Genomic DNA, 22,203 nt, shown 5'->3' with positions numbered 1-22,203 from the left:
TTCCTTGAGTTTTGTCTCCTCCATTGAAGCTTGGGTCCAGATGACACTCAGGTGGATCTGATCAGCTCATCAGAGGTTCGTTCAGCCAACTCCACCTGCAGCTGGTGTTCACCTGTTATAAATCAGGCTGTGCCTTAAGCTTCCAGCAGATCACTGCTTAAGCAGTGTTGTGAGAGTGGGGAAAAATGGGCGTCAGAACTAAGTGAAAGAGTCAGAATTCAAATAGTTATTCTGGGGCTTTCTCAGCTTCAAATCATGACTGGACTGAAGGTCTCTGAGGGGGACAGTGTATGGAACTCTAAAACGCTTTGCAGAAACTGGATCAGCTGTATCCAGAGCACGATAAGGCAGGCTAAAAGTGACCACACCATCAGAAGATCAACACATAAAGCTTAGTCCCCTGACAGATAGAACAGCAACTTCATCAGTGATACAGAATCAGCTTAATAAAGAACACAAGACTCCAATCAGCAAAAAGTACTGTAAAATAAGGCTGTGTTGTAGAGGTCTCAGAGGATGAGTAGTAGTTTCTAAAGCACTTGTCAGGAGGGGAAATGAGGCCAAACACTCTGGGTGGGCTGAGAGATACCAGCATTTCACAGTGGATGACTGGAAAAAGTCCTAATTACTGGTGATTCCAAGTTTGAGATTTATGGCAGTAACAGAAGGGTGAATGTAAGGAGACAAACAGGAGAGAGGACGATACCACAGTGTATCAAACCCACGGTGGGGAGGGAGGTGGAGGGGATGTTCAGGTCTGGATACTACACCCTGACTGAGGAGAAGCACCACTCCATTGTTCAGAGACATGCTGCTCCCTATGGTTTGCATCTTTGTGGGGAAGGATTCATTCTGCATCAGGATAATGAACCAAACACACCTCCTTGGTCCTCTTTGGAGGACCAAGGAGTCCTGACTGTCATGGACTTCCCTCCACAGTCACCTGACCTCAACCCCTACTGAACATTTATGGGGACATGTGAAGACTGAGAAAGCCAAGCTGTGACATCTCAAGAGGCACTTTATAGTTGTAGTTTAATAGTATTTCATTCATGTTTCACCATGCAAGTTGATTTAAAAGAAAAGCTTTATTCAACGTAAAACCTGACACCTTTTTTTTTTTTTTTTTGATATATACATAACTATGATCAACACAATATGTAAACACTGATAATTAAAGATCAACCAGGTCAAATCAATAAAAGATTTAACAAAACAATTATTTTTATATAATAATTTAAAGAAAAAAAAATCTAACTTCCCTGTGCACAATTTCTGGATTTCTAATATTTTCCATGATCTTTTATTTAGAGGACAGGTTACAATGCAATCTGAAGGACGTATGTATTCACTGCATGAGCTGAGCAGCCTTTCAAAAACATGCAGCTGAAACAGAGTGGTCTTTTGACTGTTAATGCGTCTGCTGACGAAGGAACGTTGGACAGGACCTCAGTGGACATTTATTAGTCTTAAAGCACAATGAAGCTCAGGATAATGCCCGTGTCAAGTGATGGACCATTTCTCGAGGGGGGGGGGGGGGGGGCGTCTTCAGGGGGGACACGACCTGCAAGGTAGGCGTCACTCGGCCGATGCAGACAGTCAAAGGAGTCAGAGGGCTAGTTTTTGGGAGCTTTGCTAAAATGTCCACTTGTAATATAAGAGGCTAAAATGAGTGAATCCCTTAATGAAATATCATGTGAACTTCTGGTTAATAAGATTTTAAAAAGGTTTGTGTATGTGTGTGGCATCTGTTCTGTTCATAATGTGCGGTTGTGGACAACAGATAATGAATAGGAAATAGTAAAATGTAGTAGACAGACCAAAAAAACAAAAAAAACAAAACTCAACTTATTGTAACACATCCGTTACACCATAAAAATGTGTAAAACATGGTCAAAGCCTCAGCCAATATGGTCTAAAACACAACATTATGACGACGGCTCACACGGTCAGCGGCAAACATGCTAACAGATTAGGAAGTGGTGATTGGTTCGTTAACCATAACAACCCACGCTGGTCATATGACTCTCACCTTGCAGGCCGTAGACGCCCCTCAGTCTCCCATTTTTTGAACTGGTTGCAGTGACTTCACTGAGTCTCTGCTTGTTGCTTGGCAACCTCTGAACCAACACTGGCCCTGGTTAAGAGACAGCCTAGTGCATAACCTCCTGTAAATCTGCAACCTTTCACGTTTGCTTTAGTACACATTAAACAAACAATTTCTAACTTGAGAATTAGTGAGCTTAAAGGTGTTTTTAGGTGGATTCTGCCCTTTACTCTCTGTCACAGTGGAGGAGAATGCAGTAGTGTGTGTCCTCGCCTGGTCCAACCTCCAGCCTCTTAGACCAGTTTGAGACACTGTGTGTTGAAACTGTCCCCCTCCCGACAGGACACGGCCTCCAGCAGAGCCTGCTTCTTTTGGGTGCTGCGAGAGGACTCCAGCTCGTACATGGTGGTCAGGTTGAAGAGGACACTCTCGTGGAGGTAAAGCGCTGGGTCCTGCTGCACCAGACCCTCCAGCTGGCCTAGGGACTCCTTCAAACGGCCCAGGTATAGCAGGCACACTGCTGCGTTGTTGTTCGCCTGGGAATGTACGGAAAGAGCGGGGGGAACAGGCGGGAACAGATGAGTTTAAACTTCAAATTGCCATCGCTGTCCTTCAGTCTCCGCTCAATAATCCATAATCACAAAGTGAAAACATGTTTTTGTAAACTTACAAATCAAAAAGTGAAATCTCTCACTTACAAAAATAATGACCTGCGTTGTGTGTCACAGCGTTACGGGTGTGATACTGTGGTACTTACAACAGGGTTTTTCGGGTCAATTTTTAAGACTTCAGTGAAGGATGCATGTGCTTCACCGTAGTTGTTCTGACTGAGGTGGACAAAGGCCCTGGAAAACACACACACACACACACACAGACACGTTTGTGCAGCTACCTTTATTAGGACACTGCACTGACTTGATTTCACCCCTGTAACCAGGAGCTCAGAAATGATGCTTTGCCTTTGGTCCCCATGAGGACTACTGGTCCTAAAAGCTACAAAAAACAAGCATGCCTGCCTTTGAGAAGTGAGCATCAGCATACAGTACGCACTGTGAGTGAGACAGGTTTCGTCACCTGAGCTTTGCCTTGTACTCCACATCTCCTCAGGCTAGAGCCACAGAGGTGTGACCTCCTGTGCTAAATCACACGCCAGGAGGAAGCACCGACTTGCAAAAAGCCCTGAAGGAAGCACCGCGTCCGTGGAGCAAAAATGATCCCCAACAGCATAAAGTACACACTCACACACACACACATGCTGTATGGAGGCGCTAAATGCATGACACAGACCTACCTGTTCATCAGCATGCATGTGGTGTGACTGGACTGGCTCCCTTTCATCTGGCAGGCTTTCTCCACATCCTGGAAGTATCTCTCTGCTGTTTTAACGTCTCCAATCTGGCAACACGTCAACACAGTGGCAACACATCAACCACTCAACTGTGTGTGTGTGTGTGTGTGTGTGTGTGTATTGTAAAATGGGACAAGCACAAATAAATTAGATTTCATGATCCCACCCCAGGAGAACTGACTCATCGCATCAGCGAAGAATACGTACAGGAATACTACGAGAGAGAATAATGGCGACAGAGTAAATATATTTCTGATGATATCGTCTTTGTGTTAGTAGTTTACCTACTGATTCTATGCCAGTTCTGGATGAACGAGACAATTACGGCACAGTGCTGAGCTCTCAGCTGCAATAACAAAGCCTTCTGTATCTGACACATCTCTTTTAATGGCAACAACTGCTGAGGTTTATGGGTACTGTAGTATTTAGAGCCATCTGCCTTACTAAAGTCAAACACAAAGATGAAATGATAATAAACTAATGACCATAAAATAGGCCTATAATAACGTTTATTACCCAGGAGAGTGTTTGAATGTAAAGAACCACTGAAGATTTTGTTAAAAGAAAATGAAATGAGAATTCACAGATGGGGAAAACAGGTCCAGAACAAACATCTACTCTCACTGTTATATCTTTGTTTACAGATTTAAAATTGTTGTACAAGCCTTCTGAGATCCTGCTCTCAATAAAGATATCATAAGTATATATAGCAAACTGACGAGTAGTTAGCAGCCTGGTCTGTCCAGAAAGGACTAAATAACCTACTGTAAAAGCGCTAATGATCATTTTTATATTTCTTATTATGTACAAATTAATCAATGTGCAAATAGGTGTTTCAAAACAGGTTTTTCGGTCTGCTTCCAGTCTTAATGGTAAGCTAAGCTAATCAACTCTAAGCCCCAGATGTGTCTGTACCCAGGGAGCCAGTGTCTTATAATCTATCTGTAGTGTGTGTGTGTGTGTGTGTGTGTTAATGTGCAAACCTGCAAGAAGATTCGTCCTATACCACTGAGCAGCTGCACTCTCTGCTGAGGTTCATACTGGATGATAGAGTGATAGGTTTCCACGGCCAGAACATAGTCCTGAAGAGCGAGTGAAAGAAAGAGGGAAACAGATTTGAGAACAAAAGGGGAAAAAAAAAATATGAATGAAGAAAGGAGGACAATGGAAGGAAAGACAGAAGTTAGAAGGGAGAGAGTTGAAGTGAGGAGAGTGAGAGAAGAGAGAGAGAGAGAGAGAGAGAGAGAGAGAGAGAGAGAGAGAGAGAGAGAGAGAGAGAGAGAGAGAGAGAGAGGGCATTAATCAAACATATGGAGTATTAGCGGGGCGATGTGACCCTTCTTCCACCTCCACAGTGCACTGCTACACATCGCTCACATGGTGACTGGACTGCTGAGCGGGCCGACGGAGAGAGGTCATAGAGGTGTGTGTGTGTGTGTGTGTGTGTGGAGATAAAGTGTGTACTGGGCTGGGACAAAGTACAGAAAGTGTGTACATGTGCATGTATGTGTCTGTTATAGCAGAGTATTTTACTTTGGCTTGATAAAACTGGGCTTAAAATCTCAGACAGCATACACAATCAAATCATTTATTTATTGTTGACTGTACTGTATTACTGTTATTATGGATAATGTATTCTGACTTTACACTATAGTAAAAAGAAAAGATAGGGCTGTGGCTGTTTTATTAGTTGAGTTTAGTTTAGTTTAATGAATCTATTCTGGATTCACCACAAAGTCTGCGTTCATTACGGACACTCAGGTGACATGAGGCAGCTGTATGCTACCTTTCAGCTCCTTATAGGACAAGTCTGGCGATGTTCTGTATTTTCTTATAGTAACTGAATTCCATGAGATGACCCAAAGCAACAATGAATGAATCCTGCTACCCAAGTAGTGTGTGCATATCCAAAGCCTGGTAAATCTTATTCCTCTGTGCCACCGAGCTCCATTGTTGCTCAACAATTATTAAAAACACATCACTGAGCCACACGGTTGCACTGGGTGACATGTTCCTTCATTACCATGAGCACACACAGTCATTTATTTTGACTCAGTACTGCATACACCATCCTGCTGCTGTGAATACTAGCGTTGTTGAACATTTTCCAGTGCGTACTGTAGAATTACTGATTTTCTGAGAGCATGGTTTCTACCCTTTTGGGTTTTTTTTTTCTTTAAGGCCACAGTGATATGAAAAGTTTGCAGAGCATCCTCTCACACCGACGATGAAACAGTGACGAACAACACAACCCGAGTAATAGTTCAAGAATCAGATATTTTGCTTTTTACCACACAGTAGTGAACAAAAATAAGTGGCTGGCTGATCGATGACTGGTACCAAATACATATATTTAAAAAGTATTAACTACTCAAGCATGGATTGATGAACACTCAGCAGTAATATGATGTATTTAGGATTTGTAGAAAATGAGCTACAACTTGTAAAAATCACTGGTATGGTCCTTTAAAAGTGAGAGTGTTGTATGCAGAAACTGAAATTCAGCCAGAACAATTGAATAATACTGTATTTCGCCAGTAGATGGCACTGTGGGTCTCTGTACTGTCTGATCCAGATCCAGATCCACACTCCATCCTTCCTCTCTCTCCGTCTTGTTCTCTCTCTCACTGACCACGAATCCAATTAGTGGTCAGTCTAGGGGGATTTCACTGTGAATCCTCCACCAGCCTGGCATCAGAGATCTCTGAGACTCTCTCTCTCACACACACACACACACACACACACACACACACACACACACACACACACACACACACACACACACAGAAACACTCCCTCATGCAGACACACAGACTCAGGCAGACTCAGACGCGCATACAGGGACACATTCACTCCAACACATCGTGACACACAAACGCGAGTGCGAGTGCACACACCTACCTTCATCAGCAGCAGACAGTTGGCCATGGAGTACATGACCCGGCTGAGGCGAGACTGCCACAGTTTAAGAGACGCTAAAAACAGGGACAGAAGAAGACAGACAGAGACAGGGGGTTTATTTCTCTAAGGGTGACTTCCTATTTTCACTTTTTTTGGGGGCGTCCCTGTAACGTCACCCTGAAGCGCCCCCCCCCCCCTCCCCCTCCCCCTCCTCCACACATCCCTCTCATTAAACCTCCCCTCTCCCCATCCCCCCATCCTCCCCCCCCTCCACACCAGGGTTTATTTTAAGGCGAGGTGGTGAGGAAGACACTGCGGCACACTCCGCTTTCCTCTTTCCCTCAGACAGTGCGCTGTGTGTGGAAGAGCTTGTGTGCAGGCCTATTAGTATTCATCGCTGCACTCGCGTGTGTCTGTGCGTGTGTGTGTGTGTTGGGGAGAAGAGCTAATCACTCAGTAGGGGTCTGATGTGTGAAGGCAAGGCCCTGCGTTATTGACTTGACTGTCGACTGTCTGCGTGGGCAGGGAGAGGAGAGACAGAGGGCACAGCTATTACTCTGCTTTTAGAAAGGGGAGAAACCAGCAGAACAGGCACACCCTCACACACACACACACACACACACACACACACACACACACACACACACACACACACACACACACACACACACACACACACACACACACACACACACACACACTTTGTACACGCATCACCCTGCCAATTTTCCCAATTATAAGCAAGCATCTTGGTACATTTAGCTCAACTTCACCGAGTGGCTTGTTGCTGTTCATGGCTGTGAATTAGCTGATTAAATAGCCTCTAGTTGCTTAGAAAAAAAAAAAAAAAAGTGACACACAGCCTCTGGAGAAGTTGCTAAATTAGTGGCCACAGGACTTGACTCAGAGAAACCTACAATAAGACGCTGCTGCTGTGAAGAGAGAAGGTGAAGTCTATTTACATCAGGTTATATGGAGGTGTGTCTACTTAAACCTGGTGAATTCTAAATGAAGGTGCCCATTTCCCCAGCACACTCGTGCAGATGTGAGTGGATTGGATAGGATCGATCAGTATTGATCTGCTTGGCGTGAAGGGCTGGAGAGACCATTTGATATTCAGTGCGAGTGCCGAAGCAGTGAGGTGCTAAACACTTTTAGAGCACCGCATTGGTGTGTTTGTGTGGCTGAGAGTGTGAGTATGTGTGGCCAAGGTATGCTGCAGTCCTGCACCAGGTGTGCCTCCGCCTCAGTGCTTGTGTATTACCCACTGGGGCCCATGACCTCACTCTCTTCCTACAGTGTGATGCAGTCTGGGACTGGGGCCAGGTCTGTAGCCAAATGTCTGTGTGCGTAGGCATGTGTGTGTGTGTGTGTGTGTGTGCTTACCTTGCCTGTTCTCCTGTGTTAGGGTGACCATGCTGCCATCCTCAGCCAAGCTTTTCTCCAAGTTCTCCAGAATCTGTTGGGGGAAGGAGGTAAATGAAAACTTCAGAGGGGGAAGTTGCTTCACTGCCATCGCTGAAGGCGTTTTCATGTGTGTGTATTAGAATCTGCATATTCAATAACTCTAAAATCCAACCATATTTGGCTGTTTATACAGGTGGGTTTACGGATTAGCGTGGCTAATGTGCTTTTCTGTGGGTGTGTAGTTTTATTGTGTGAATGCTACAGAGTATGCATATCTTTATGTTCATCCAGAGGCTGTGTATTTGTGTGTATTGGTGTGTGTGTGTATACTAACAGCGAGGCAGACGGTTTTGAGATTGTGCAGGCGGTCCAGAGCCTCCTGGGGCTTGGCCAGGTACTGGGGAAGTTCGGCATGCAGCAGCCGCATGGAGAACGGCACCAAGGAGCCTGGACAGGAGGGAGGGAGGGAGGGAAGGAAGGAGGGAGGAGGAGGGAGGACAAGAAGAAAACAGGAAACGGAGGGAGAAGATGTGTGAGGGAAAGGGGAAAATAAGAAACAGGGTGGGATGAGGACATAGCAGGAGAAAGCAAGAGGAAAAAAAAAGAGGGAAGGCAGAGAGGGAAAGAAAGACACAGAGCACGAGATGAGAATATAAACCCATCCACCCACACACAGACTGCACACAGCCCTGGAGGCAGGAACCTACAGATGGCATTGAGCTACGTATGGCTGCTTATTAAACCCTCTCATCTCTCTCTCTGGGTGTGCTGCACAGCTCCATCATTCATCTCTCTGCCTCATCCCTCTGTTGCTCTCTGCCTCTACATCATTCTCTCTCTCTCTCACACACACACACACACACACACACACACACACACACACACACAAACAAGTTTGTACTGCTGTCTTTGTGAGGACACTCATTGACATAATGCATTCCCTAGACCCTTAACCATCACAACTAAATGTCTAACCCCTACTCTTACCTTAACCTAAACACACACACACACCCACACCCACACACACACAGGCGTGCACACACACACAGGCACACATATCCCTGAGGAAGAGCCTATATTCAGGTGAGTCCCTGAGCTTTGATCAGGGTCTCTTTGATACTGTCATCAGATCTGAAACTCAGCTAGCTAGTCCATCTGTGGCTGATGCTTCAGCCAGTCTATGTATCTCTCTTTCTATCTCTCTTGTTGTTCTGCTTGTGCTTTCCATCTTACCCATCAACAATACAGAATACACACTACTTTTCCCCATTTACCCCGTGTCTGTATTACTGCCCTCAGTTAGATTGTTTCATCCTCACGGACAGCTGGACAGCACACACTCTCTTTCTCGGCTCGATTCTTTATTTGGAGCAAGTTTCATCCGCTTAAAATGAAGACTTTTCATACCTTTAAAGTGTCTGTTTAATTAATTGTTAGTGAAACTAGGAGAACAACCCCTGAAACTACAACCTTACACGGATTTGCTTACTTTGAACTTTGAACCTGTGAACTCTGACAAGCTCATTTGTGCCGTTGACCAACAGCACACCATCACAACAGTTCTGACTTTGAGGAAGTGACCTAAATAGAGCTGTCACATTAGCTGTGCAGCACCATCCAATTTTATATAATCCTCCTCTGCTGGAGTATAAACTGCTCTGGGAAACAGGCAATGTTTGAAGGCAGCTGTGACGCAGGAGCTGATGGAATGAAAATGTTTCTTGAGTAAACTCTGTTAACTTATTGTCTGACAAGTTAGCAAGTCCAATAAAAAAAAAAAAAAAACATAACAATAAAAAGTCCAAATGAAAAGGATTTAGTTTTCTCCAAACAAATTACATACCTCACAGTGCAGAGAAACCAAACTACTAACTATTTAGACAAACTCATTACTGTTGAGTTAGGTTGGAGGCTAATCACACATCTCTCGTGTGTTTGGGGGTTCTGCTGGGGGAATTTGGACATGTGAACTCATTATTTCTAAAATCCTGGTTTAATGTCACCAAGCTCCCAGTCAGAAAACTTTGCTGTGTGGCCTTCTGGCCTCCCCAGGCTGCTCCATTCAACAGGAATGGGTGGCAGATATATACTCTTGCAAAAAACCCTGTAATCCGCAAAAGGTTGGGTAGGTTGGGTAGAAGAGGACTGGTGTCTTGCAAAAGTAGCTTGGAGGTGTAACAATGCAGGTTCCAACATACTCCAAAAAAAAAAAAAGTCTTTGCAAATGATTTATAGACATAGAAACACTTTCCACACATTTGTTAGACACAAAAGATACACAAAAAGCTACAGAACTTTACAAGTAAACTGCACAGGTTTTAATAAGATTTTGTGTAAGGGTATCCAAGACCTTCAGATTCAATCTGAGACATTTAAATATTCTCAGGACTTATTAACGGATTCCCCCAGTCTTGTCTGAAACATCCACCTTTTTGTTTGGTTGACATTAAGCAGTTGACTCAGATTTTTGTTGGAGTGTAGAGACCAATATTCTTTCAGCCAGCTGCGGAAAATAAGCAAGGACCTCTCCTCAAAGAAGGTGGGAAGGTTAGCGTTTGACTGTGAGCACATTTTATCTAACCTACAAAAAAAAAAAAGATGCATCTCCCACTTAATTCATTTATCTGTACATGAAAGGAATCTGAGCTGAAAGCGAAGCATGAAGACATCTCTTTAAAAGGGACATGAATGAATGTTACTTGTCAGGCATGTTGCATTCAGGTCTTAATATTTCAGAGTCCAAATTGGACTCAACTTTCATTTGGCAAACAAATTAATAACTGACAGACATCGATTCTTTCTTCTTTCTTGAACGCTTTAGTCAATCTTAATTCTTCAGAGAGCCATACATGGGTAGCTGTCTCTTAAGGCGGTCAAAGAGTGCGATCGTGGGTAACAGATAAGCGAAGCAAGCACTGGGCCGGAGAAATGTTCGACTTCTGATGCCAGGCTATACAACTCGTGCCAGTTTGTCTGCAAGCACCTAGCTGAGCACAAAGCATTTAATACTGAGCAATGGAAAGTCAATTGCCGCTCTCTTTAGAAGGCTGTGCGGTGTAGCTTCAAGTGTGTGTGGGTTTTTTTTTGGTTTTTTTTTATTGTACAAGTGTCTGTGTGTGCACGCAGCTGTGTCTCTGCTACTGCCTTCACTGTAGTAGCCCAAGGGGCGAAGCAGATCCAAAGTAATGGGAATACATTAGAGAGCAATTCATGCAGTGTAAAAAGAGGAAAAACAAAACCAAAGAACTGCTGGAGACAAGTGGAGTTGTTGGAGCTTCTTGACGATACAGTCTTATATCAAGCTCCTGGCAGAAACTTTCCTTTGAATATTTAATAGGACAGCGGTGGTATGCTTGTGTATCCTAAAAAATGTGGGTAAAATGCGAAATACTTTTAGAGAGCAGGGTTAATGACGTTCAAAATCCACATATAAATATATATATATTCATCACTTAGGGATGGGAACTGATCAGGTTTTACTGATACCAATGCCACTTTGGATTCTGCTCCTTGGTCCGATTCTTTATCGATTTCCTTAATGATTCCTAATCAATCAGTAAACACTGGATAGGCGGCTGCCGGACGCTGCCATGCTTTGGACTATTTCTTCCCCTTTGCTGTGACTTCTTGCTGCAAGTTTCCAGCAGCGTAGACAGGCACTGGTAAAAGCAACTGATAAGCTCAGAGGCAAACGATTCCAATGGTTTCTCAGCTAGAACTGGTCCTTGACTCCCTTCCCCTATCAGCACTCATCATGAGTGACACTACTACTCAGACTTCAGTGGGGTCACCATGATCATTGGACAAGTGCAATATGAAAGGCAATGCATGATTTTACAATGCAATGATAGATGATGGTATGGTTTTTTTACAAGTGGAGTATGTGTGTGTGTGTGTGTGTGTTTGTGTGCATATACCTCTCCTCCCAGGGTAAACAGTGGGGTAGTACTCATAGTAGAGGTCTGGATGATCCAGGTTGCCAAAGGGTTCAAACTCCAGCTCAGCATTTTGGAAGAGGTTCAGCTTGATGAGAAGGGCCAGTCGCACAAACCAGAGCTGGAACACAAACAAGCACACACCTCCCTCTGTTTATAAAATGTAGAAAACATTAATCATATATTTTATTTTTTTTCATCTATAAAATGTGGAGCATTTTACATTTTCAGGATATCGGGGACATGGACACTGCTTCCATTGTGGAATTTTTGAGCCCACTATATTTTCACTCTCAGAATCTGGACACAGCTCCACCCAGCCCTGTTCCCACAACACCTGGTGAAGCTGAGCCAGTTAAGCCTCAACACCTGGGCCCTCGACTTCCTCACGGATAGGCCATAGATAACCCAGAATCAGGTAGCTACACCTCCAGCACCACCACACTGAGCCCCGGCACTCACAGCAGTGGTGGGCCTTATTAGAAACAAGGATCAAACAGCTTACAGAGGAGAGGTGGACCTACTAGCACTAGGATAATAATGACTATATGTCACTGAAAACCTGTGTGCCTTATTATCCACTTATAGAGTATGGACTCTATAAGCCACAGCTATTTGTCAAGTTGTTATTGCTAATGTAGTTTGTTTGTTGCACTTGTCCTTAAAACCTCAGTCTGTATTCCTGTATGTTGACATATGTGTGAAGATGAAAATAAAGATGAACCTGAACTTCAATATCTGCCCCTTAAAATGAATTCAACATAATATCACTCAAAAATAATTATATCCCCAAGTATGAACTAAAAATGTTATGAACTCCTCATAACAAAATAACTGGGTATGAAACACTCAGTGAAATGGTAATATAATATCAGTGAAGACATTATTCTTCAAGTACATTATTAGGTCTTTTCAAACTAAGGTAACTGCAAAATGTATTTAATTTTCATTATTTCATTAGTGGAATTATTACCTATTATGTAGTACAAGGCTTGTTTTGTCTGAAAAACAGAAGAATGGATGGATGAAGAGAAAATCATGGGCATCTTACCTGCAGTGAGTCGGTGGTGTGGGATGTGGGCTGGCCGGCCTTTCCGTATCCCTGACCATGAGCTGTCAGCAGCCGGCCGGTCAGATCTACAGCAGCCCGCCAGTTCTTACTGGTCTGCAGGGGGGGGGGGGGGGGGGGGGGGGAGAAGATGCACAACATGTCTGAAACACACACCTGACTGACTGATGGAAACACGGAAGAAAATCTTGGTCTAAAATCTATCGGTGTTTTTTTTTTTTTTTTCAGCTGTATTAATTACAACCACAGTTCATTCTTGACCTGAGAGACAGCAGTTTCAAACAATCTCAGCCCCAGGCCCACAGCTTCGTACACAGATTTAGTTTGGTCAGTCGCGATTTTTCAGATATTAAATAATATCTGAAAGCAGCTCTGAGGCTGTCAGAAATCACTTCATTTACTAATTATCCATTTTTATCTGTGTCCGAACTCTGAGACTAAAATAACTGGGTTGAGATTGTTTTGTCAGTAACAACAGCCTTTTTACAACCTGACAGACATAATCCTGTAGATGAAACTGTAGACCTGATGGCTGGAGCAAGTTTACAACGGCCAATTTGGATAATAATTGTACTGTTCACCTTCATTTCTCTTCCAAATGAGCTTGGCTAACCTTGAGGTTTGTTTAAAACTAGCCTGATCATCTGACTGTTCGTGTGGGGCTGCCACAAACTCTTACTTCAGTTCTACTCCGTCAGTGTATTATAACAGAAAACAGTGAAAATGCGCATCCTCAGATTTAAAAAGTCAGAGAATGTTTGTTGTTCCTGCTTCATAAATTAGTCGACCGATCTTTTTGCTCGTGTTTCTTGCCCAGTCAGAATTGTTCTTTGCTGCCTTGAATTGACAGGAGTTAACATTTAGGGCAGCTTAGATGAAAAATAACAGGATGTTCTATCATCTTACTAATCATGTTATGTGACAGTGTCAGCTCCAAGCTGATATTAATGTGACATCTAATATTAAAATATTATAAGATTATATGTATTATAATGCATATGAAGTGAGGCAGGTGTGCGTTTACAAAGTGCAAGAGTGTGTACACCGGTGTGTAGAATGAGACTGGAGAATCCCACACACAAACATGGTGAACAAGCGACACACACACACACACACAGATATTAGCAGCATCTGCTTCCACAGGAGGTGGTACAATAGGTAAGAGGGGGACAGAGGTGGGAGGGGGGTGTAGAGTCACCCCACCCCATCAACACACATGACAAGGTCGGCTCGGCGATTGGGTCCGAAGTGCTGTGCCATTCATCACAGCCAGGGAGGTAATTAGGAGAGAGAGGGAGAGAGAAAGAGAGGGGGCTACTTTCTTTGTAGTCATCCTTATCACTAAACTCATCACCCTTTTCTCTCTCTCTGGTTCTCCGTTGTAGCTGTCCTCTCCTCCGCTGTCATCCTCTCTCCTTCCTTTCTTTCTCCTCACCTCATTCTCGTTTGCTTTTCTCTCTCCTCCTCGGGATTCTCCCATACTTCCTTCTCCCTCCATCGTAACGCTTCCTCTTCTCTTTCCCCTTCCTCCATCTCCTCCCTCCCCTCGGCTCTCATTTCTGCCTCTCCTTTCTTCCTGCTGTCATTGCTTCCTCATCTACTGCTCCTTCCTCATCCCTCCTCTCCTCTCCTCTCCTTCCCTGCCCTGTGCCAGTAGCTGCGCTGCCTCTGAATCTTCATTACGGGGGGAAATGAAGCTGAAAACGAGGAGGCAGCCTGGATGGCCAAAAGCAGCTGCAGTCACTCACACACACACACACACACACACACACACACACACACACACACACACACACACACACACACACACACACACACACACACATATCCTACAGTACGATACAGTACACTGCTGCCCTGCCACAGGGCATTGGTAGACAGGTGTGCAAGTGTGTGTTTCTAGGTGTCTGTGTGAGATTGGGATACAGGCTGAGTAGGGAAATAAGAACAGCCAGCAGTGAACTAGCGGTGTACAGTAGCTGCTTTCCTACACACACACACACACACACACACACACACACACACACACACACACACACACACACACACACACACACACACACACACACACACACACACACACACACACACACACACACACACACCACACTTAGCTGAGACAGGACACAGAGGGATAAGGAGTCTCAGCAGAGGATAACCAGCATATGGAAGGAAGAAATCTAGCCCACATGTAGTGAAAGAGTGCAGAAGTCAAAGTTGGCCAAAGTGGAAGGAAGAGGCAAAAAAAAAAAAAAAAAAGAAAAAGCAGAAGCTCTGGGCCAAAAGAGTTGGAAGGAGAAAAAAGGAGCACTGGGTAACAGAGTGGAGAGCAGGAGATGAGGAGAAGAGAGCTGAGGGCCAAGGGAGCTGCAGAGAGGCACCGCGAGGAGCCAAAGTGGGAAAAAAAAAAGCCCCCCCCCCCCCCCCCCCCCCCCAAAAAAAAACAGAGAAGTGAACTTCAGCTCAGGCTTTATGCAACAATGCAGTTTTGCTGCTACGCATAGCTTTATGGTCTGATTATTATCTTACAACAGCCTATAATTTTAGTTTTTCAACCACATCAATGCAAACCAAACATTACAGGCATACATTAATACATGAGATATGAACGGAGTAGACAGCAGGCAGGCTGTGTGGTTCAAGTGGTGATCACCTGTGGCCAGAAGGTCAGAGGGTCAGTCTCAATTAAAGATACCATGCGATTGTTCAGTGCCCTTGCATGGGATAATGACAGATGTCTCTGCTTAACTGTCAGCTTGTACAGTCAAACCTGAGGTCTGACCTCGCTGATGAAAAAGAGGAAGAACAATCAATGACCAGACTGTGTTCAAGATGATAATCTAACATTTAGAATGTAAAAAGGTCTTGTCTCCGGCTGTCAGCTTATATTACAGAGACTGAAATTTATATTGTGTCTTTAGAATTTCTAATCACATTTTTCCACAGGCCCAGTGCTGCCTGCTCGAACCAGGCCCTGGACGAGCCACACAGGAGGGGAAAATCCATGCTACCGTGATGACCTTCTCCCTCAAACCAGGCACTGTCTGGATGCTTGGCTCGACATGTAAGAGGTCGAGCTGGTAACTCGAGACAAAGATGCACTTTTAAAATTCTCCTGTCTTTTGTCAGGAGACTTTAGTTTTTGTCTAGGTTGAGAAAAAATGAAGTTTCAGTACAGTGTTGGAACCTTATCAGCCTTACCATTTACTGGTCCTTCTCAGGAAACCACAGGAAGGCTTACTGGCTTGGGCATTGCTGCCTATTTTTTTTTTTTTTTTTTTTTTTTTTTTTTTTTTTTTTGTAAAGATTTATTTTTGGCTTTTTTATTGACAGTGACAGGGGAAAAGGCAGGGGAGAGAGAAGAGATGACGTGCAGCAAAGGGCCTGGGCCCCTCAAAGAAGCAATATTCACAGTGAGCTGGAGAAAGAACAGCTTCCTTATGGTACCCCACGTAAATCTACATACATATATAACATACATACATATGTAAAGTTTAAGCATGCTACTGTGCTCATGTTTAGAGGGTAATGTTTACCAAGTTTAACAGGCTCATGTTAACATGCTAACATCTACTAAATAGCACCAAAAACAAAGTACAGCTGATGTGCTGGTGGTGAAAGGGGGCAGGGTCAGGGGATCATCAAAGCCACAGATATCTGTATAACATTTCATGGCAATCCATCAAATATATATCAGGACATTTCACTAAAAACCATTAATTTTGAGCACACTTCAGAGGACCATTTCAGTCCACTTACACAGCTGACCATCCTCTGACCTTTCCTCTAGTGTCCCCAGAGATGACACTAGTGACCATGAATGTCTATCCAAAATTCAATCTTTCAGTTGTTGAGAAATCTCAGTCTGGACCAGAGTGGTGGACTGACCGACATTACCATCAGCAGAGCCTCGCTGCTGCGAGTGGCTAAAAGGTTCTGGTGAACTTATTCTACATTTAAGAATGCACAAAGTGTTCTATGGTAGCTTGCCATGAATCCCATCATGCATAGAAACCACAATGTCATTCCCCAGGTTTCAATGATTTCAATTAACACACAATGGGAAGTAGGAGGACAAAAAAAAAAAAAAGAGAGAGAAAAGAAAAGCAATAGGCTGATGGTGATTAATAATTTAGCTCAGCTAAAATGACTCTGCAATAAAGCATAATCAGATCCCTCCAAATCAAATGAGGAGGAATTACTGTGGTGATTTATTGCCAGTTATATTAAATGAGGAATTGACTACAGAGGCTCGGTGAAAGAAGTGTGCGCGGGGGTTGTGTAGGAATGTTTCTAGCATGATAGTGGGGAAGGGCTATTTTGGCTTGTTTGCTGCTGCTTGTTTTTAGGGACAGTGGGAAGCAGACTTGTCTTTGTCTCTGACAGAACAAAACATCAGACAAAAGAAGAAAGAAAGGAGAGAAATAATAGGAAGGAAATCAGATGTGAACACTCTTGGTGACAGCGCTCCAGACAGTTGAAAAGGTAAGTATGCAAATCTAAGAGCCGCTGAGGCGGCTTAAAAATTTCAGCCACACAGGGAGGAAAACTGTAGGCCTTCACTTGGACAAATGAGCAACACGTGGACAGGTGAGCCAGTATCACTCATCATGGATATTCACCTATAAATATCTTAAAAATAGAGAGAGGACACGCCTGAAGAATAAAAGAACATAACTTCATTGATTCTAATGAACAAGTCTAACTTCAGTAGTATTACAATGCTTCACACACACTCCTACAAAGACACATCCAACCAGACAAATGTGCTCAAGGAAAATGTGCACAAATTCCAACCACTATCTCACACACACACAAACACATATACATAATTAGTCTCATCACAAGTTTAAAAGGGGTGAGGCTTCTTAATTGTGTTGAAGATGGCAAGTTCAGTGCACCTTTCCTTTGGTGAATTAAAAAAAAAAAAAAAAAAAAAAAGACCTGCATAACAAAGCTTGATGAACAAACGAACGCCCACTTGTTCTCTCACAAGACCCGAAGCCTCCGGGCGAATCAGACTTAAAAAGGCTTCTGCACACCAGCTTTAGTTAACACAGGGAGCTCCAGTGCTACTTCAATTAATCCCCAGCATTTTGGATTACACAGAGGATGTAGGGGGGAAAAAAAAACATTAGTAATATGAAAAAAAAAGTGCAAGTACCAGTCATTGCAATGGCCACTAACTTTACTTTGACGCCTCTGCAGTTGGTCTACAAACACTTCAACCAGGGGACGGAATACTGCCCTCAAACTGGAGGACGGCCTGCTTGGCTACTGTACTGATATGAACTTAGCTACAGCAGCCGTTTCGTCTCCCACAGGCAATCGCTGGACTCTTCAAACAGTATCACTGAGAGACGCTGAGATACAAACTGGCATAATATATTATGTGAAGACACCATACTAGCTCTTGGCGTGTAAAAGAACTCCACATAATACTCCCTAAGATGTTTCAACACAGCCTCCAAGTTCTAAGTGAAGCTCCACTGGGTAATATCAATCACTGATTGACTAGTGGGCTACTGGATAGCTTTTGATGGATCTGTTGTCAACAATAACATTGTGTCCCATTTCCTTTTCCCACTGAGATTGCGGCTGAAGGCAGCGCTCAAGAGAAGTTCCGTTTCAGGCCTGAATCACAACCAATGACTCCCAAAGTAAAGCGCACACACTGATTCCAATATCACAGGGCCTGAAGTTGATGCTGGTTGATTTGGGAAAGAAACTGATTGGCCATCATTTCTGTCATTATGGTAACGCTGTACCTAAAAAAGTAATTGCTGCGATCTAGGAACACAGAGAAACATGCACTGTCAAGACAATCAAGATGCGTTGTCAGTACATATCTGAATGCAGAATGTTCATACTTGTTCAAAACAGCCGAGCACTTCAACCAGGTTGTACCAAGCCAAAATTTCAGCCATTTATCTAAACCACTTTATTTGGAGGTCAAGCCAAAGGCGAGTGCACCCTGACTTGTTTCTTCTGCTAACTTGTGTCTCCAACCTACTTTCTCACCTGGGGATTAATACATAAACACATGAAACAGGGCCCGTTTGTAAGCTGTGATGGATGGAAGCAGAGTTCTTATAATAACTTTACCACTTGCCCTTGCTTTACCTTCCACTGCTCATGCAAGCAGCTACCAGTTTAACAAAGTACCTGCTACTGAAAAGTGCGTGGCTCTGTGGATGGAGATACCGTTTGGTGGGTCAGTACACCGCTTTGGTCTAGACTGAGATATTTCAATTAACTATCATCAACTATTGGATGGACTGCCATGAAATTTCGTCATTTGATATTCACAGTGTTCCCGATGACGAAGTCCACTAACGTTTTGTGATCCCCCAGACTTTTCCTCTTGTGCCACCAGCAAGTTGCTATGAAATGTCCGGGTAACTATTTGATGGACTGCCATATTGACGTACCCAACGTGATGATTTGTAATAACTTTGCTGGTCTACAAATAATCAGCATATGCCCCTTAAACAAGAGTACCATGCCATCAGTCACAGTAGGTGTGATCATATGGCTGCAGCCAACGTAAACAGAGCCAGGTGAGAACAGCTACCGCTAAGGTTTAAACATGCCCTTCAGCACTACAAAAGCTGATGGTGCATTACCTAGACCTGCTTTCAAGTGTAACTGGTGGTGGAAATGACAGCTATGTAAAAAGGTTATGATAATGACAAGTAAAGGTTACAGCAATGATATCAAAGTGCGATGCAGCAGCTGGGTCGTTGCAGTGATTATGGGGGTGTGTCTGTCTGACCCAGCCAAGGTGGGTCTCTCTCTCTCTCCTGCGCTCACTCACCCGCACACACACATAAACACAAACACACACACACACACATGCTGGCCCCAGGCCCAGACAGCATCATGCTGTGGGAGGAAAGAGAGAGTCTCCTGTGGGTAGTACAGAGAGGGAACAGAGAGAGAGAGAGAGAGAGAGAGAGAGAGAGAGAGAGAGAGAGAGAGAGAGAGAGAGAGAGAGAGAGAGAGACGAAGGAGAAGAAGGGACAGGGGGTAGGAGGAGGAGGGGGGGGGGGGGGGGGGGGGGGGGGGTGATTGCTAATGAGGGAGACAGATGAGGCCAGCCCAGGGTGGTGCTGAGCCAGAGATTAGCCCACTGCTGACCACAGTACAGTGAGGACAGCAGAGGAGACAGAGGTCATTGGGAAGAAAAAAGGGAGAAGCAGAGGGGAGGTCAGGACAGCCAACCAAACTCAGCTCATAGAACATCCAACCTCAATAAGCAACAATTTCTAAAATGAACGGTCTTCTTATCACTGCAAATGGAAGCTGGAACCACTTATTTTAATAGTTTTGTCAAGTTATGATCCCATCGTATTCGCCAAAGTACGATCTGGGACATGGTGACAAAACAAAATCAAAGTCCAGTGATGCAAGAAACACGCTGTAAACAAGCCAACAGTTTAGCCAAGTTGATCTAAAGCATTTTACTGGAGATAACACTGAAAGTAAATGTACCTGAAACGTCAGTAACAATCGCTCATCCCACAGGACAGCTGTGTCTGTGCCTAACAAGGTTAAGTACAACAGGTTTTTTTTTTTTTTTCAAGAAAGAGATTTTGATGGAAAAGCACAGGAGGGAATGATGGCTGAATTCCATTTAGTTGACTAAAGTTGAGTAAAGAGATATTTGCTGAATTTGACAAAGACGTGTACAAGCGTGTAAAAGTGATTAGAATAGCTGCTTTTCCTGGAATAATTTAAGCCATTTATTGAGAAACATTATCAAACATTTTCTGCTCCAACTTTCCTAAATGTACAATTGATTTAAAATAACAAACAGAATAACTGATACTGAAAATAATACTTAGCTGCAGCCCTAGTTTCTTTACATGTATGATGATTCTGACTCACAGGGCTGTGGTCCAAGTATTTTTCTGAAAGATGTACTGAGGATATTTCTAAAGATTCCTCTCAGCAGTGTGTTGCAGTGCTGCTGCACATACTTTTGACAGGCCTGGAAAAAAAAAAAGTATGTGAAGACTTACTCCACGTGAAGATTCTTCCGAGAGAAGTACTGAGTGCTGTTTCTATGTGTGTAACGGCTCAGCTCTCCAACAGAGACTGAGTGATGTCCACGTTCAGCAGATGAGGGGAGGGAGACACATCCAAAGAGACAAAGAGAGACTCTTTTCAAGTCTCTTGTGGATTGTGAGCGTATTCAGTGTCATTCATTGCATCTGTGCACATGTATGTCTGTACGGAAGAACAGAGGGAGTGTGTGTGTGTGTGTGTGTGGTGGCAGTGGGTGCAGTCACACTCTGGCTCTGCAGCATGACTCATTCTGCCAGCTCATAGCAGAGCTCTGCAACACACACACACACACACGCACGCAGAAGGATGTCACGCAGCAGAATAAAGCTCTATGAACTATGTGCTTGATATCTCTGACATGTGAATACAATCGGACACAGGCATGACGACACACACACACACACATACTTGCACTAAATGTGTATAGTAAGGGATCAGCTGTCCCACATTGTATGTGACTGATCAGATGTCTTGACAAGCATCAAGCTTCAGCAGGCTACACTTATAACACAGGCTTACTGACATTTCCACTTCTCTGTTTGTATGAGTGTGTGTGTGTGTGTGTGTGTTTTCTCAATTTGAACCTCCCCTCCCATCTCAGTCCGCTACATCACCCACGACAGCTTTGATCTATGGGTTTGCTTGATCTTAGAAGTTTGGAAATTTCATAATTTATTCCTAAGTAAAGAATCTGAATGCGAGTAGATGGTTGTTTATGGGGAAAGCAGATGGCGTCTGATCCATTCATCAGTGGGAGTGACTCAGTCAATGATTATTATGTCAGCAAAGACATCACATGGGGGCTGCTCTGATCAGAACCAAACCGAGCTCCTCATTTAGGGAGCAGGGTTTGTCGGGCCCCACGGAGGGCGATGCAGTGAGTAGAGATGTTCTGCTTCAGCTTGAGGCCCCGGGATAAAGTCTCTCTGTGTTGGCAATCATCTGCCTTATTGAGGTGTTTCTGAACAAGACATTTAATCTCAAGCAGCCGCAAGAGAGCTGCTCCGTAGCTCCCTCTGACCTTTGGACTCCCAGAGAAAAATGGGCAAGTGAAAAGAGAATTTCCTCTCAAGGATCACAAGTATCAAATTATACAGGTTTTCCTGGTGTTTAAAAAAAAAAAAACAGTCTTTGGTGATGCCTCTGTGGTGAGGACCTGATGACATCACATGCTAATTTGCAATGAGAGGCATGAGGCGCACAACCGTCTAAATATTCATCAAGCAAAATCGAAGGCGTTGAGATTTGTAATGCAGTTTAGAGTCAAACCGAAGGCCGATATTGTACTGACACACACACAATTATGTGACTTTTGTCCTGTGTACCCACTGTAATATAAAACTGAAATTTTAGCAGTTACCAAGTACTCTGGCACTGTAATAAACTTTCTTGGGATCCACAGACACCCATGTGTGTCACACCAAAA

General features: G+C 43.8%; 1 protein-coding gene across 4 annotated transcripts in view; it reads right to left on the bottom strand.

The window, feature by feature from the left end:
• Positions 1-1,059: 1,059 nt before the first annotated feature.
• The window catches only part of trappc12 (trafficking protein particle complex subunit 12), a 28,728-nt gene continuing 7,584 nt past the window's right edge, over positions 1,060-22,203 (bottom strand). For all 4 annotated transcript variants that reach the window (XM_041060792.1, XM_041060793.1, XM_041060794.1 and 1 more), the window contains exons 4-12: positions 12,690-12,803; positions 11,621-11,759; positions 8,038-8,150; positions 7,683-7,755; positions 6,297-6,370; positions 4,379-4,477; positions 3,339-3,442; positions 2,805-2,892; positions 1,060-2,583 (exon numbers count right to left, since the gene is read on the bottom strand). In XM_041060792.1, the coding sequence (XP_040916726.1) occupies positions 2,341-2,583; positions 2,805-2,892; positions 3,339-3,442; positions 4,379-4,477; positions 6,297-6,370; positions 7,683-7,755; positions 8,038-8,150; positions 11,621-11,759; positions 12,690-12,803 (1,047 nt within the window). In that variant the 3' untranslated portion in view covers positions 1,060-2,340. The remainder of the gene's footprint in view (positions 2,584-2,804; positions 2,893-3,338; positions 3,443-4,378; positions 4,478-6,296; positions 6,371-7,682; positions 7,756-8,037; positions 8,151-11,620; positions 11,760-12,689; positions 12,804-22,203) is intronic.

Source organism: Toxotes jaculatrix, chromosome 17 (genome assembly GCF_017976425.1).
Source record: "Toxotes jaculatrix isolate fToxJac2 chromosome 17, fToxJac2.pri, whole genome shotgun sequence".
NCBI classification, from domain to species: Eukaryota; Metazoa; Chordata; class Actinopteri; family Toxotidae; genus Toxotes; species Toxotes jaculatrix.
The sequence above is the reverse complement of the archived record's forward strand: the minus strand, read 5'-3'. Positions and strand labels throughout refer to the sequence as shown.